At 41.4% G+C, this 15,445-nt stretch overlaps 1 protein-coding gene across 1 annotated transcript in view; it reads left to right on the forward strand.

The window, feature by feature from the left end:
• LOC134350789 (kinesin-like protein KIF13B) overlaps window positions 1–15,445 on the forward strand; it is a 285,072-nt gene that overhangs the window by 211,332 nt on the left and 58,295 nt on the right. The window contains exons 25-30 of the mRNA XM_063056478.1: window positions 4,887–5,033; window positions 5,508–5,537; window positions 6,469–6,568; window positions 11,057–11,183; window positions 12,957–13,012; window positions 14,455–14,579. Coding sequence (XP_062912548.1) covers window positions 4,887–5,033; window positions 5,508–5,537; window positions 6,469–6,568; window positions 11,057–11,183; window positions 12,957–13,012; window positions 14,455–14,579 — 585 coding nt within the window. The remainder of the gene's footprint in view (window positions 1–4,886; window positions 5,034–5,507; window positions 5,538–6,468; window positions 6,569–11,056; window positions 11,184–12,956; window positions 13,013–14,454; window positions 14,580–15,445) is intronic.

Genomic DNA, 15,445 nt, shown 5'->3' on the forward strand with positions numbered 1-15,445 from the left:
CTACCTTGTTTCGTATACTCTACGCGTTCAAATATAACACCTTTAATCCTCTATTCACCTTTTTTGATTTTGTCCACCTTTTACGTTGCAACTCGTCCTCTTGACTGCAATTTTGCCCTATAACCCGCCTCTCCTTGCCAGCAGTCTCACCACACATTGTTTCTGTTTGTAAAAACCAGCCATCTCGTTTTCTACACTGTCACTCTGGTTCTCATCCCCCTGCCAAATTAGTTTAAACCCACCCAAACAACAGTAGCCAACCTGCCTGCAAGGATATTGAACCCCCTTGGGTTCAGGTGCAGTCTGTCCTCCTTGTACAGCTCCTACTTTCCTTAGAAGAGATCCCAATATTCCATAAATCTGAACAACTTCACCTTAGCTGGTACACCTGCTAAATCATCCTGTTCTTGCCCTCGCTAGCAGGTGGCACAGTTTGCAATCCAGAGATTACTACACTGTAGGTCCTGTTTCTCAACTTTCTACCTAGCTCCCTGAAATCTCTCTTCAGGACCTCCTCACCTTGTGTACCTATGTCATTGGTGCCAATATGTACCAAGACTTCTGGATGCGGACCCTCGCCCTCGAGGATGCCATGGGCATGATTCGAGACATTCCTGTTCCCGGTACCAGGGTGGCATCATTCCATCCGGGTGTGTCTGTTGCGCTCACAGAACCTTGTCTCTATCCTTTTGATTAAGAAATCTCCTCTCAACACTGCAGTCCTCTTCACTTTTCTGCTTTTCTGAGCCACAACACTAGACTCTGTGCCAGAGACATGGTCACTGTGGCTTCCCGCCCTCCCCCGATAGGTCATCCCCGTCAATGGTATCTAAAGTTATATACTTATTATTGAGGGGAATGGCCACAGGTGTACTCTGCACTGGCTGTGCATTTCCCCTCCTTCTCCTGACAGTCTCCCAGTTACCTGTCTCCTGCAGTCTAGGGGTGACTACCTCCCTGTTGCTCCTGCCTATCACCTCCTCATTCTCCTGTATGAGTTGAAGGTCATCCAGCTGCAGCTCCATCCTGAGCATGTTCTCTCAGGAGCTGCAGCTCAGTGCACGTGGTGCAGATGAGTTTACCTGGGAGACTGGAGGTCTCCCAGACTTACATCCCACACACAGTACAAGACACTGCCCCGGAGCCATTCCCACTGTACTATGCACTAGTCAAATGAGGAATGAACAAATAACTGCACAGACAGTAACTTACAAGATAACCTACCTCACCCAAGCCTGATCTTGCCTCAGCTCGATAATAACTATGCAGACCAACATTCCATTGGCTTTGTTCTACAGAGGGTGGGATGGTAGAATCGTTGTTGGTGTAACATTATGACAGCGCCAGTGGTCTGGGTTCAATTCTATCACTGTGTAAGGAGTTCATATGTTCTCCTTGTGACCACATGCGTTTCCTCCTGGTGCTTCGGTTTTATCCCATATTGCAAACACATCCAGATCAGTAAGTTAATTGGTCATGAGTATAAATGGCAGGTGTGGGCTCATTAGGCCGGAAGGGCCTGTTCTCATGCTAAATAATCACCTCTAAATAATAAAATTTAATTGGGCCAATTAAGCATCAGCTCTGTGAAGTTTCAGTTCCACTCATACCTATTTCAGCACAAGTCCCTGTATAATTATGGTTAGTTTACCCACCTGATTTTCTGTTTATCTGGGTTGATAATTTCTTTGCGTCTCCAGAATCAGATTCAAGCTTTTTATCACCGACATGTGTCATGAAATTTGTTAAATTTGTTCATGGGTTCAATGTTCATTTAGGAATCGGATGGCAGAGGGGAAGAAGCTGTTTCTGAATTGCTGAGTGTGTGCCTTCAGGCTTCTGTACCTCCTCCTTAGATGGTACAGGTCCACAATCTCTTATCCAAAATCCTTGGGGCCAGTTGCATTTCGGATTTCAGAATTTTTCAGATTTCGGAAAATTGATAATTATATTGATAATTAACCTGTCTCAGTGCGGGTGGACTTTAGGACCCGAGGGAGCTCCGGACCTACGCACATCCTCCCGTGTACTTTAAGTCATCTCTAGATTACTTATAATACCTAATACAATGTAAATGCTATGTTATTAGTTGTTATACTGTATTGTTCAGGGAATAATGACAAGAAAAAAAGTCTGTACGTGTTCAAACAATGAGGGCTGGAGAGAGAACTTCTGTGTTTTCCCGATCTGCGCTCTTTTACAAATACTATTACGGTTTATTTATAGAGTAATATACTGATAAATGAAATAGTGGGATAATTATAGACCATAAATACACTAGTACATTTTATTTCCAACAAAAACATTCAATAAAACATAAAAATATACAGCTTCGAACTGAGTAAACTGCCATAATCTCTTGCTCACTGATAAATGCACGTTGTTCAAGGTCAGCAATTAACTGATCACACATTTTCACCATATCGTCATCAGCCTCGTTAATGTTTTTCTAGCAACGTAGCACCAGTACAAAGCTGTTTCATCAGCATTGAAAATTTGTTCAGGGCTAAGGTTTTCATCAGATATTACCTTGGCAAATTTGTCAATGTAATTTTCAGCTGCTTCATGATCAGCAGAAGCTTTTTCACCACAGATTTCCAGATATTTTACACCATGACACTTCTTAAATTACTGCAGCCAACCCTCTGAATATTTTCTGCGTTATTGATAATGATAGATGCTTCCTTCTCTTTTTCTCATTGTTACCCATAGGGTTATCTGCAGCTGTTTTTGACATTTTCACAGTGAAATTAAATACAAAGTCAACAGTGAACACAAAATACCAGTAAACAGCAAATCCACGTGTAACCCATACGAGCACTGAGCCTCAACTGATGTCTGGCGGCCTCTGCTAGTGCTGCCACGTCACACCTGAGTGACGTCAGCTGTTGGCGCGCCAAGCAAGCCTTGTTACGACACGCTCCACGCTGCACAAAAAAAACTTTGGTTTTTGGACCTTTTCGGATTTCAGCATTTTGAATAAGGGATTGTGGACCTGTAACAATGAGAAGAGGGCATGTCCTGGGTGGTGGGGTCTTTAATGATGGACACTGCCTTTCTGAGACATCACTCCGTGAAGATGTCTTGGATACTACAGAGGTTGGTACCCAAGGTAGAGCTGACTAATCTTACAACTTTCTGTAACTTTTTTCACTAATATGTAGTAGCTCCCCCATACCAGACAGTGATGCAACCTGTCAGAATGCTCTCCGCAGTAAATCTGTAGAAGCTTTTGAGTGTTTTATTTGATAAGCCAAAGCTCTTCAAGCTCCTAATGGAATATAGCTGCTGCCTTGCCTTTTTTTTTTATAGCTGCATCGATATGTTGGGACCAGGTTAGATCCTCAGAGACCTTGACACCCAGAAACTTGAAACTGCTCACTCTCTCCACTTCTGATCCCTCTATGAGGATCCCTTCTTAAAGTCTACAATCAGCTCTTTTGTCTTGCAAACGATGAATGCCATGTTGTGGATGCAACACCATTCAACTAGCTGGTATATCTCGCTCCTGTATGCCCGCTCATCTCCATTTGAGATTCTCCCAACGATGATTGTATCATCAGCAAATTTATAGATGGCATTTGAGCTATACCATTGATTCTGTCTTATAACACTGTGTGCAAATTTTGCTGTTTTGCATTGGGCCTGCGTTTATGTTGTTGTAATTGAGCAACATTGCCCATTACAGCTCTGAGCGTAGGGACACTTAGATCCTTTCTTTCACACACAACATAAAATCACTGGTGGAGTTAAGCCATAGATGAGAGAGAATCTGCAGATGCTGGAAATCTAAGCAACACACAGAATGCTAGAGGAAATCAGCATCTATGGAAAAGAGTAAACAGTCGATGCTTTGGGCCAAGACCCTTCAGCGGTCCTGCTAAAGGGTCTCGGCCTGAATGTCGACTGTACTTTTTCCCATGGATGTTGCCTGGCCTGCTGAATTCCTCCAATAGTTTGTGTGAGTTAAGCCATAGCTAAGGTTTACAGTGAAGTATCTGTGGGTTTATAGTTAGCTCATGACCATTTATTTTCAAATGTGTTTTGAAGTATCATTGCAACATGTCACTGTATCCATAGATATCAAAGTAACAATTATTGTGTTAAAAATTAAAACAAAATGCTGGTGCTTGAAATCTGGAACAAAAGCAGAAAATCCCAGAATAAATGCAGCAGGTCAGGCAGTATCTCTGGAGAAGAATAAACAGTCGACAAACAGGAGATGAATGGTCTTGGCCATTGTCTTTGACTGGAAGGAGAGATGTGAGTTGATTTTCAGTGTGAGACAAGGAGAGTGGGAGACAGTGTCTGAGATGAAGTATGTCAATTGCCACTGGTTATGAGCACATGTATTTCTTGGTCTGTATGATGACTTGTTAACAATAATATAGTGAAGTGTGCCTGTCAGCTAGATTTGCATGAGTGGGACATGAAAAACTGAGCCAGTGTTATCAAAAAATGGAAAATGTTGTTAAATCTAAGCAGATCAGGAACATTCTGTTGACAGAAAAAGATCTATCATTCAGTCCTGATGCAGATTTTCAAACTGAAACATTGACAGTTCACTTCCCTTGCTCGACCTGCAGTTCCTCCAGCAGCTCTTTGTGGCTCCAGATTCCAGCATCTGCAATCTCTTCTGGTTCAGTTTAACACTTCTGATGAGCAAACCTTAGTCAGACCTGAGAAAAAGAAAAATAAGTTGGTCTGGGTCGCAGTGAAATCAAGGGAATATTCTAAATTATCTTGACTATTATTTAAGTATTTTCCAATTTATTTCTAATTACCCCTACATGAGGTTGAAATATGACTGTTAGGATGTTCACTTTTCTGAGAATGAGTAGCTCCATCAGCCTTAAAGATGAGAATGTGATCCTTTCCCCTTCTAGGGTCAGTCTCGACGGGTGCTAGTGGAGATACGGTCAGTTCAAGATTCTGGGACATTGCCATTAATTGCTGAGGAAGTGTTGTCTATTGCTGTGGGATGTGTCAAAACGAGACCTGCGAGAACTCAGAAATATCAAGATGCCCACTTGGTAAGAGGCTACTGCAAGTAACAATAATATTAAGTTTATGAAATATAGATGGTCACAGAAATACACAACATTGGATTCAAATATCATTGTCAAAAAACAACTGTTTATCGACCTTAACAGTACTTGATAAATTTAGACTTTGAGATGGAAGATCTCAGTTGACTTCGTGACAAGAGTAATGTTATAACTAAAACAATCATTGTAAATGTTGTTTCATTTGGTACCTCTGCTGCTGAATTTGTTCTTGCCTTGATCTTGATTCTGATTGCAATCTGTGAATGTCAAGACCATCTGCCATGATTAACTGTAACAAATGTTAGTTTTGCATTTAAGTTTGAAAACTAACTCATTCTTTGAGCTATAATTTGAATATATTGATCTTATAACTTTATCCTAGATTGCTTATTCAAGCAATAAGAATGCATACCTCAGATATACTAACAATCCTTTGAAATTTCATTTTGTTTTAAGCAGGAAGAAGATGATGATATGGACAGTTACCAGGTATAGATTGTTTGTTTATAAATTCTATTTTTTGTTGCCTTCATTGGAAGTGTTTTTTTATTGTCACATGTACCGAGATACAGTGTAAAGCTTGCCATATTCCTAGAATACCACAGCACAGAAAATGGCCATTCTGCCCATTAATCTGCTTAGTCCCATTGACCTGCACCCAGACCATAGACTACATGGAGTACATTACATAGCTGGACCATAGACATTATGTAGGAATATTACATAGACATAGTAACATTCTTTATGTAAAAATACCCTAATGATGTCTTGCGTGCTGTTCATCCAGATCATCCAAAGTAAAAACAATAACAGAATGTAGAATAAAATTTAACATTACAGGAAGTGCAGTTAAGCAATAAGATGCAAGGTCATAACCAAGTAGATTGTGAGGACAAGAGTCATCTGCAGCTACATCGGTCCCCTACAATCTCTCAGTTTCAATTACAAAATTCAATTTTATTTATCTTGAGAGACAGGAGGGTAATCCCAGTGAGCCTGCACCGTCCAATTACACCCATGTCCAATTAACCTACTAACCTATACATCTTTGAATGGGGGAGGAAACCCATGTGGTCACGGAGAAGAACGTACAAACTCCTTACAGACAGTGACGGGAAACTATCCTTACAAGGAGAGACTGTAAAATTCATGTACTTAAGGAGATCTTAAAGACTTTTTTTTGCAAAGGGTGATTAATCTGTGGAATATGCTGTCAGAGGTGGTTGAATTAGATTCAATGACTGCACTTAACAGACATTTAGACAAACTCTTAAATGGACAGCGTTTGTAAAGATACGGTCCTAATCCAGGGAGATGGCATTAATGCAGATGGGCAAAAAGGACAGCATAGATGTGGTGTTTTTGTGCCTCACAACTCTATGTATGACACCATTAAGATGGGCTTTCCTTCTTTTTGCAGGAGAGAGATTTGGAGAAGCTCCGTCGGAAGTGGTTGAGTACTTTGACAAAGAGACAGGAATACCTTGACAAGCAGCTCCAGAAACTCAATAGTAAACCTAGTAAGCGAAGTAATTTTTAATAACTGGTCTATTTCAATTAAAACCTAAACACAAGAGATACTGCAGATGCTGGAAATGTAGAGCAACACACACAAGATGCTGGAAGAACTCGGCCGGTCAGGCAGCATCTATGAAAATGAATAAACAGTCAATGTTTCGAGCCAAGACCCTTCTTCAGGACTGGAAAGGAAGCTGGAGCATGCCAGAATGAAAAGGTGGGGGGAAGAAGGACTAACTGGAAAGTGATAGGTGAAGCCACATGGGTGGGAAAGGTAAAGGACTAGAGAAGATGGAATTTGATGGGAGAAAGGGGAGGTTCTAGGAGAAGGTGATAGGCAGGTGAGGGGAAGAGGTAAGAGGCCAGAGAAGGGAGAGGGAAAATTTTTGGACCCTACCGAGATAGAATATGAGGTGAAGCTCCTCCACCTGAGAGTGGCCTCATCATAGCAAAAGAGACAGCCGTGGACCGATATGGGGAAATGGGAGTGGGGATAGGAATTAAAATGGTTGGCCACTGGGAAATTCTGCTTTTGGTGGACAGAGCAGAGGTGCTCAATAAAGTGGTCCCCCAATTTTTGTTAGGTCTCACCAATGTAGAGGAGGCCGCATTGGGAGCACCAGGTACAATAGACGACCCCCAACAGATTTACAGGTGCAGTGTTGCTTCACCTGGAAGGACTCGATCACAATTTTTTCTTACTTTACAATTTATAGATTAAATGCTTAATTTAGTCAGTCCAGTTCTTGCTGATGAGTTCATCTCCCTGAGGTCACATGAAAGGTTATCATCTGTGATCAGTGAACATGAACAGCAGCAGAAAGTTCCTCAGTGTATTACGGCTGGTGATTTTGTTCCCTCCTTACCCAATATCCAGACCACTGGCTCTACCATTCTTTTGCAGAATATGCTTGCAAGGGAAGACTATAAAGTTTGATGTCGACTATACTCCTCTCCATAGACACTGCCCGACCTGTTGAGTTCATCCAACATTCTGTGTGTGTTGCTGTGGATTTCCAGCATCTGCAGAATCTCTTGTGTATAAGACTGTAAAGTTCTTGCATTTCGAAAGTACATGAAGTAATCAAACAGTGAAATACGGAAGATGCTGCCTAATCCTGTGGAGCAGGCTGCCCATCTGCGTTTGGTTTCTTCGATGAAGTTGTCAGACTGAATTGGAAGAAGTGCAAGTGAACCTGTGCCTCACCGAGTGTTTTGCACCCTGGCTAGCAGGAAGGGGCAAGGAGAAGGCAGTCGGTGCTGTGAGAAGAGAAATGTGCTTTGGTGGAGATTTGAAGAGTGAACCAGGAGTTGCAGAGGAAAAGTCCATTCTGTCTGCTGAAGTGGGAGAGGAACGGAATGCCTCAGCACGTTGGCACCACTGGCATTGATTTAGTATTGTAAAGGTTTGAGAGCAACAGGGAAAGAAATGAGCAGGTGTGTTTAGAAGCAGCATCAGCAGTAGTGGAAGGAAGCCATGGTTATGAAGGTAGGAAGACTTCATGGAAGTAGGAAGACGTCACAGAAGAAATGAATAGATGTGTTTAAAAGCGTCATCAGCAATAATCGAGAGAAGCCATAGTTATAAAGGTAGGAAGGCGTCACAGAAGAAATGAACAGGTGTGTTTAAAAGTGTCATCAGCAGTAGTGGAGGGAAGCCATGATTATGAAGGTAGGAAGACGTTACGGAAGTACAGTAGAGAAATTGTCACCATTTGAAGAGATTTGACAAATGTGGAGAAACTGGTTGAATTGAATCCTTGTAGGAAGCAGGCAGGGTGAGAGGTGTGGTCAGGAGAGCAATGGGAATGTGTGTGCTTGTTTCCATGTGAATTTCAGAGGATAGTGAACTTAGATTATCGTTTGTGTCTGCGTGTTGAGTGGGTGGGAGGAAGGAGAGGGGCTCCTATTGCCATTGTTGTATTGTAGTTGTGGCTTGTGTTGTTCTGAACATTGTGGGCATGCTACGTGGGCACTGGAATGTGTGGCAACACTTACAAATTGCCCCTCAGCACATCCTAAAGAACCATAAGACATAGGAGCAGAATTAGGCCACTCAGTCCATCGAGTCTGCTCTGACATTCCATCATGGCTGGTTTATTATCCCTCTCAACCCCATTCACCTGCCTTCTCATGACTTTTAATGCCCTGACCAACCAAGAAGCTATAAATATACTCAAATATACTCTGCTTTAAATATACTCAAAGACTTAGCCTCCACAGCTGTCCATGACAATAAATTTGCACAGATTCACCACCTTCTGGAAGAAATTCCTTCTCATCACTGTTTTAAGTAGATGTCCCTTTATTCTGAGGTCGTGCCCTCTGATCTTAGACTCACCCACTACAGGAAACATCCTCCCCACATCCACTCTGTCTAGACCTTTCAATATTCCATAGGTTGCAATGAGGTTCCCTTTCTCCCCCTCCCCCACTCATTCCTTTGAACTCCAGTGGGTACAGGCCCAAAGCCATCAAACGCTCCTCATATGCTAACCCATTCATTCACGGAATCATTCTCATGAACCTCCTCTGGACCCTTTCCAATGTCAGCACATTTTTTTTTAAATAAGGGGCCCAAAACTGCTCATAATACTCTGGTCTGACCAATGCCTTCCAAATAAGTCTCAGCATCACATCCTTGCTCTTATATTATTGTCCCCTAGAAATGAATATTAACATTGCATTTGCCTTCCTTACCACTGACTCAAGCTGCAAGTTAATGTTTAGAGAATCCTGTACAGAACAAAAGTACTTCCAAATCCCTTTGCGCCCCTGATTTTAGAATTTTCCCCCATTTAGTGAAGTTTATATATCTTCTACCAAAGTGCATGGCTGCACTATATTCCATCTGCCACTTCTCTGCCCATTCTCACAATCTGTCTGTTCTTCTGCAAACACCCTGCTTCCTCAACACTGCCTGCCCCTCCACCTCTCTTTTTTTCACCTGCAAACTTGACCACAAAACCATCAATTATTTCATATAACATGAAAGAGGCTGTCCCAATACCAACCACTGTGGAACACCACTAGTCTCTGGCACCCAACCAGAGAAGTCTCCCTTTATTCCCACACTTTGCCTCCTGCCAGTCAGCCAATCTTTTATCCATGACAGTATCTTTCCTGTAATACCATTGACTCTTATCTTGTTAAACAATCTCACGTGTGGCACGTTATCAAAGTACTTCTGGAAATCCTAGTAAACAACATCACTGACTCCCCTTTGTCTATCCAGCCTGCTATTTTTCCTTAAGGAATTCCACCAGGTTTGTCAGGCAAGATTTTTCTTTAAGGAAAGCATGCTGATTTTGGGCTGCTTTATCGTGCACCTCCAAGTATCCCAAAATCTTATCCTTAATAATCAACTCCAACATCTTCCCAACCGCTGAAGTCAGACTAACTGGCCTATGATTTCCTTTCTGCTGCCTCCCTCCCTTCTTGAAGAATGGAATGACATTTGCAATTTTCCATTCTTCTAGAAACATTCCAGAATCTAGTACTTCTTGAAAGTTCATCACTAATGCCTCCACAATTTCTTCAGCTACCTCTTTCAGAACCCTGGGGTGTAGTCCATCTGGTCCAGGTGACTTAACTACCTTCAGACCTTTTAGCTGCTCAAGCACATTCTCCTCAATAATGGCAACTACTCTCTTCTGTCCCTGACACTCTAGCATTCTGCTAGTGTCTACCACGCAAAGTACGAATTGTGTTCTTCTGCCTTTTCTTAGTCCTCCATTACTACCTCTCCAGAGTCATTTTGCAGTGGTCCAATGTTCACTCTTGTTTCTTTTACTCTTTGTGTCCAAAAAAGCTTTAGGTATCCTCTTTTATATTATTAGCTAGCTTATCTTCGTGTTTCATCTTTTTGCTCCTTATTTTTTTTTAGTTGCCTTCTGATGGTTTTTAAAAGCTTCCCAATCCTCTACTTTCCAACTAATTTTTGCTATATTATATGCCCTGTCTTTTGTTTTTATGTTGTCTTTGTCTTCCCTTGTCACCCATAGTTGCCTCATCCTCTTGTTTAGGAAACTTTTTTCATCTTTGGGATGAATCTGCTACGCCTTCTGAATTGCCCCTAGAAACTCCCAGCTGTGGCTGCTCTGCCATTATCCCTGCTAGTGTTCCCTTCCAATGCTGGAGTTGTGTTGGTTGTTACTGCAAACAATGTATTTCACTTTTTTTTGTTCAAATTATTCCTCCCCATTTTTATTTCCTGTATATTTTCCCAGATGTAAGGCTTTATTGGACAAGTTGTGATGTTTTCCTTTCTGGGTTTGTAGCTCATGCAGTCCTCTAATATATTCTGCATTTCCCTCTAAAGTATTCTGATCACCTGTCCACTTCCCACTTGGTTTGTAGTTCATGTAGTAGTCCCCTAATACATTCTGCATTTCCCTCCAGAGTATTCTGATCATCTGTCCTGTTCCATACTCAGTTTGTAGAATATGAATTGGAAGGTGTAACTGATCTCAGTGGCCTGTGTCTTACAGATAAGTCTGAGGATGATGCGGATCGTGAGGCGCAGTTGCTGGAACGAAGGTTGACTCTGACAGAAGAGAGGAATGCAGTCATGGTCCCAACAGCTGGGAGTGGAATCCCAGGCTCCCCGGCAAAATGGTTTGTCCCAGAAACATTTTCAAAGAATTTTGTTTGTTTGAAAGTTAACTTCCAAGTATTGGCTTGACGTTGTTCTCTTGACTTCCATTGAATATAAGGTCATGAGGTAACTGGAACAATTAGCTGAATATGTAATAATAACAGCAGAGGATGCTGGCTAGCTTCCATATGACAGGTGGCAACTACAGAGAAAGAAAAATAGTCAGTATTTCAGATTTGTTCTGATGAAGAGTTATTATCTGAAAACCTTTTCCCTTTTTCTCTTCTTCAATCAGTTGTATTTGCTTGGCTATTGTAAGTGGAGGATTAACTTTTCAATGTTGCAAATTTTACGTTTAAAGTATCCTGACTTGTTTCTTTGAAAAATAACTTGGAAAATTAACATTTTTCTTAAAACTTATAAATAATTAGTTATGGGTCAAATTTATTTTCTTCACGTTGAACCTTGAAGCTAGATGCTTAAGAACATTAGGACATTAGATCACAGTTCAGTCTCTTCGCCCCACAATGCTGTGCCAACCTTTTAACCTACTCCCAAGATCAAGCTAACCCTTCCCTCCTACATAACCCTCCATTTTTCTATTATCCATGTGTCTATCTAAGAGTCTATTAAGTCTCTAATGTATCTTCCTCTGCCACTACCCCTCCATACACCCAGCACTTCGTGTGAAGGAAAAAACCTACCTTTGACAGCCCACCCCCCCATGCTTCCCTTCATTCACTATAAAATTATTCCCCTCATATTCGCCTTTTCCATCCTGGAAAACATCTCTGACTATCCACTCAATCTGTGCCTCTTATCATCTTGTACATCTCCATCAAGTCATCTTTCATCCTCCTTCCCTCCAAAGAGAGAAGCTGTAGCTCACTCAACCTTTCCTCATAAGACATGCTTTCTAATCCAGGCAGCATCCTGCTAAATCTCCTCTTCACCCACTCTAAAGCTTCTGCATCCTTCCTATGAGGAAGTGATCAGAACTAAACAGAATACTCCAAATGTGGTTTTACCAGGGTTCATTAAGGTTGTCATAGCTGGGGTTGGGGGTAGTGGGGATAAGCTTCCACTATCCATTAAATGATCCTGCTGGCATACATCTCAAATAGTTCTGACAATTAAGTCTGGCTCCTAGCCTTCACATGAGACTTAGCTACTGACAGGAGAAGGGGTAAAGGCAGGTTATTGGCGCTTTAAAACCAGTCACTCTGGGCAGATGGGGCTTAGCAGCTATGGTTGGCAGCTCATTCAGTAGAAGGAAAGTTCTGATATCCAACCTCTGTTACCCACTCATGGGGAAGGCTTCAGGAGTAAAAACTCCAAGGAAAAACCTGGAGCTGGAGTCACTAAGGCAGTTCTACACTGAATTCAGTGCTGACTGGCGATTCCTACGATGCTGCTGGTGCCAAACTGTATCGGTTTCTGCTGTTCCTTTGGATTCGTTAGCTGCAAGCAAAGGGGCAGCCTGCTGCATGGGAAACGGCCTGCTCTCCATGTGGTGTTGCCTTGGCTTGCGTATCGACTGAGGGCGCTGCACCAGCAATATGGGATGCAACATGTTGACCCTGACCAATGAAGGGCCTTGAATAGGTCTAATCAGGATTTTATAGAGCTGCAACGTTATCTTGCGGCTTTTGAACTCAATCCCCTGACTAATGAAGGTCAACACCCGGTTCACTTTCTTAACAGCCCTTTAAAGAAATCGTTAATTACTTATGTATTTCTGTGAAAATTTGTAGATTTTACTGCATTTAACGTTGATGTGCCTTTTGTTGCAGGAGCCCGGCTGCTGGAATGGAAACACATGTTCCTGTTGTTTTTCTTGATTTAAACAGTAAGTCCTTGCCACTGACACATAAAACAAGACAAATTAATTCAAAACTGGTAGCTTGCATCAAGTCAGTGAACACTCTTTTAAATTTTTTTGGCAAGTACTCTGCTTTTATGGGCAAATGTGTAGAACTTGCTGGAATTAATGAGTTGAGGACATTAATTTTCATTTTTCTAGATTCCAGTCACTGTTTATATTCTATTTTAGGCATGGTAATTTAAGAATGGGCTCTGGAAATTAGATTGGTTCCAAAGCATGAGGAAATCTTGAAAATTCCAAGTTCTTACTCCAATCCTTAAGTGTTTTTTTTTCCATGAACTACTGGAAAAGTGCTTAAAATTTTCCTCAGGCTTGTGCCAGGGGGAATTTGAATCCACACTTCAGACTTTTTTTCCTACTTGAGGCATTTCCAGAATTAATATTTCCTGAGCTAATTTCTCCCGTCACCCACGGGGCAGGGGTGCACTCAGTTTCTTCTTGGTCTGAAATGCCATTTGCACGAAGTCAACTTCTTCATTCCTTTAAATGAATGGGAAGAAGGCATAGAGTGATAGCACAGAACGGGCCATTCCACCCAACTCATCCTTGCCAAGTAATTATCTGGTCCCGCTGGCCAATATCCCTCTATTTTTCCTATCCATGTACATGTCTTTTAAGTGTTGTAATTGCATGAGCTTCAAGCAACTTGTTCCATATTTTCACCACGTTCTGTGTGAACAAATTACCCTTTAAGTCCCTTTTGAATCTTTCCACTCTCCTTAAATCTGTGTCCTCTAGTTCTTGATTCCCTTACTCTAGGGGAAATAGTCTGTGATCATCTCCCTTTCTCTGCTGTATATAATTTTACATGCTTTTCTAAGGCATTGAAAAGCTCCCATCTGGAAAATGCTACAGGGCTATGAAAATGACAACTGCACACCATTTTGAAAGTTTCTTCCCCCGGGCAGTTAATCTGATCAGCCATTCTATTCAGTCCCCACCCACCCCCCATCAATTACATCAGTCACTATAAACACTATAACCCATGTTCTATAATGCTGTTTACATTGCAAGTACAGTACATGCTGGTATTCACATTTTTATTTCATATTTATGCTTTAACCTCTAATTCTATTTTAATATAATTCTTTATTCTTCATTGTTGAACGTGTTTTGTTGTATGTCACGCCAACACACTGCAGCAAATCCCTAATACACATAAATGTATATGGTGAATAAAATAGATCCGTGATCAAGCCAGTGCCCAAGTCCTTTAGTGTGTAAGCAGGTAGACTAGTTCTGAATTCTGGACAGGAAAGAGGAGTGGCATTAATTGAGGAATGATATAGCTATCAATATAAAAGGCAAACTTATTGTTCCTAATAGACCTCGTGCTTCTAACTTAGCTGTTGATTATTTGTGCTGTATCTCTGTTTCTCTCTGCTCTTTCTTGTACCCACCTTTAGCAAATGACTTCAGCTCCCAGGAAGATCTGGATGGACCGGAGCCTGGTGGTCTGGATGCCAGCCTTATAGATGAAGATGTCGATGAAATTTTAGAACTGCAAATTGCAAAGCATCATGATACAGAGGTGATGTAACTTTATGGCACCTTCAAAATGCTGAACCTTTTGTGTTCATCATGTAACCTCGTGATTTGAAATTGAAGTACTCCTCAAGACGTGGAAGAAAGTTAGACTGCAGGCAGTAAAAGGCAGGAAACTTGAGGGATTAGGGAACGCTGGAGGAGAATCATGACATTGACATTAACAGTTGGAATCAAAAGGGAAAAGGAATCATTTGGTTTTGTGATGTGTAGAACCAAGTTTTGGTTTTATTTCAGAAAGAGAATTTTATGGCAGTTGGAGGTTGTTTTTCATTGTTATGGACCATAGATAAATACAAACCCCATTTCCAGAAAAGTTGGGATATTTTCCAAAATGCAATAAAAACAAAAATCTGTGATATGTTAATTCACGTGATCCTTTATTTAACTGACAAAAGTACAAAGAAAAGATTTTCAATAGTTTTACTGACCAACTTAATTGTATTTTGTAAACATACACAAATTTAGAATTTGATGGCTGCAACACACTCAACAAAAGTTGGGACAGAGGCATGTTTACCATTGTGTTACATCACCTTTCCTTTTAATAACTCTTTTTAATCGTTTTGGAACTGAGGATACTAATTGTAGTAGATTTGCAATTGGAAATTTTGTCCATTCTTGCTTGATATAAGACTTCAGCTGCTCAACAGTCCGTGGTCTCCGTTGTCTGATTCTCCTCTTCATGATGTGCCATACATTTTCAATAGGAGATAGATCTGGACTGGCAGCAGGCCAGTCAAGCACACGCACTCTGTGTCTACAAGGCCACGCTGTTGTAGCCTGTGCAGAATGTGGTCTGGCATTGTCCTGCTGAAATAAGCATGGATGTCCCGGGAAGAGACATCGCCT

Source organism: Mobula hypostoma, chromosome 8 (genome assembly GCF_963921235.1).
Source record: "Mobula hypostoma chromosome 8, sMobHyp1.1, whole genome shotgun sequence".
Taxonomy (NCBI): Eukaryota; Metazoa; Chordata; class Chondrichthyes; order Myliobatiformes; family Myliobatidae; genus Mobula; species Mobula hypostoma.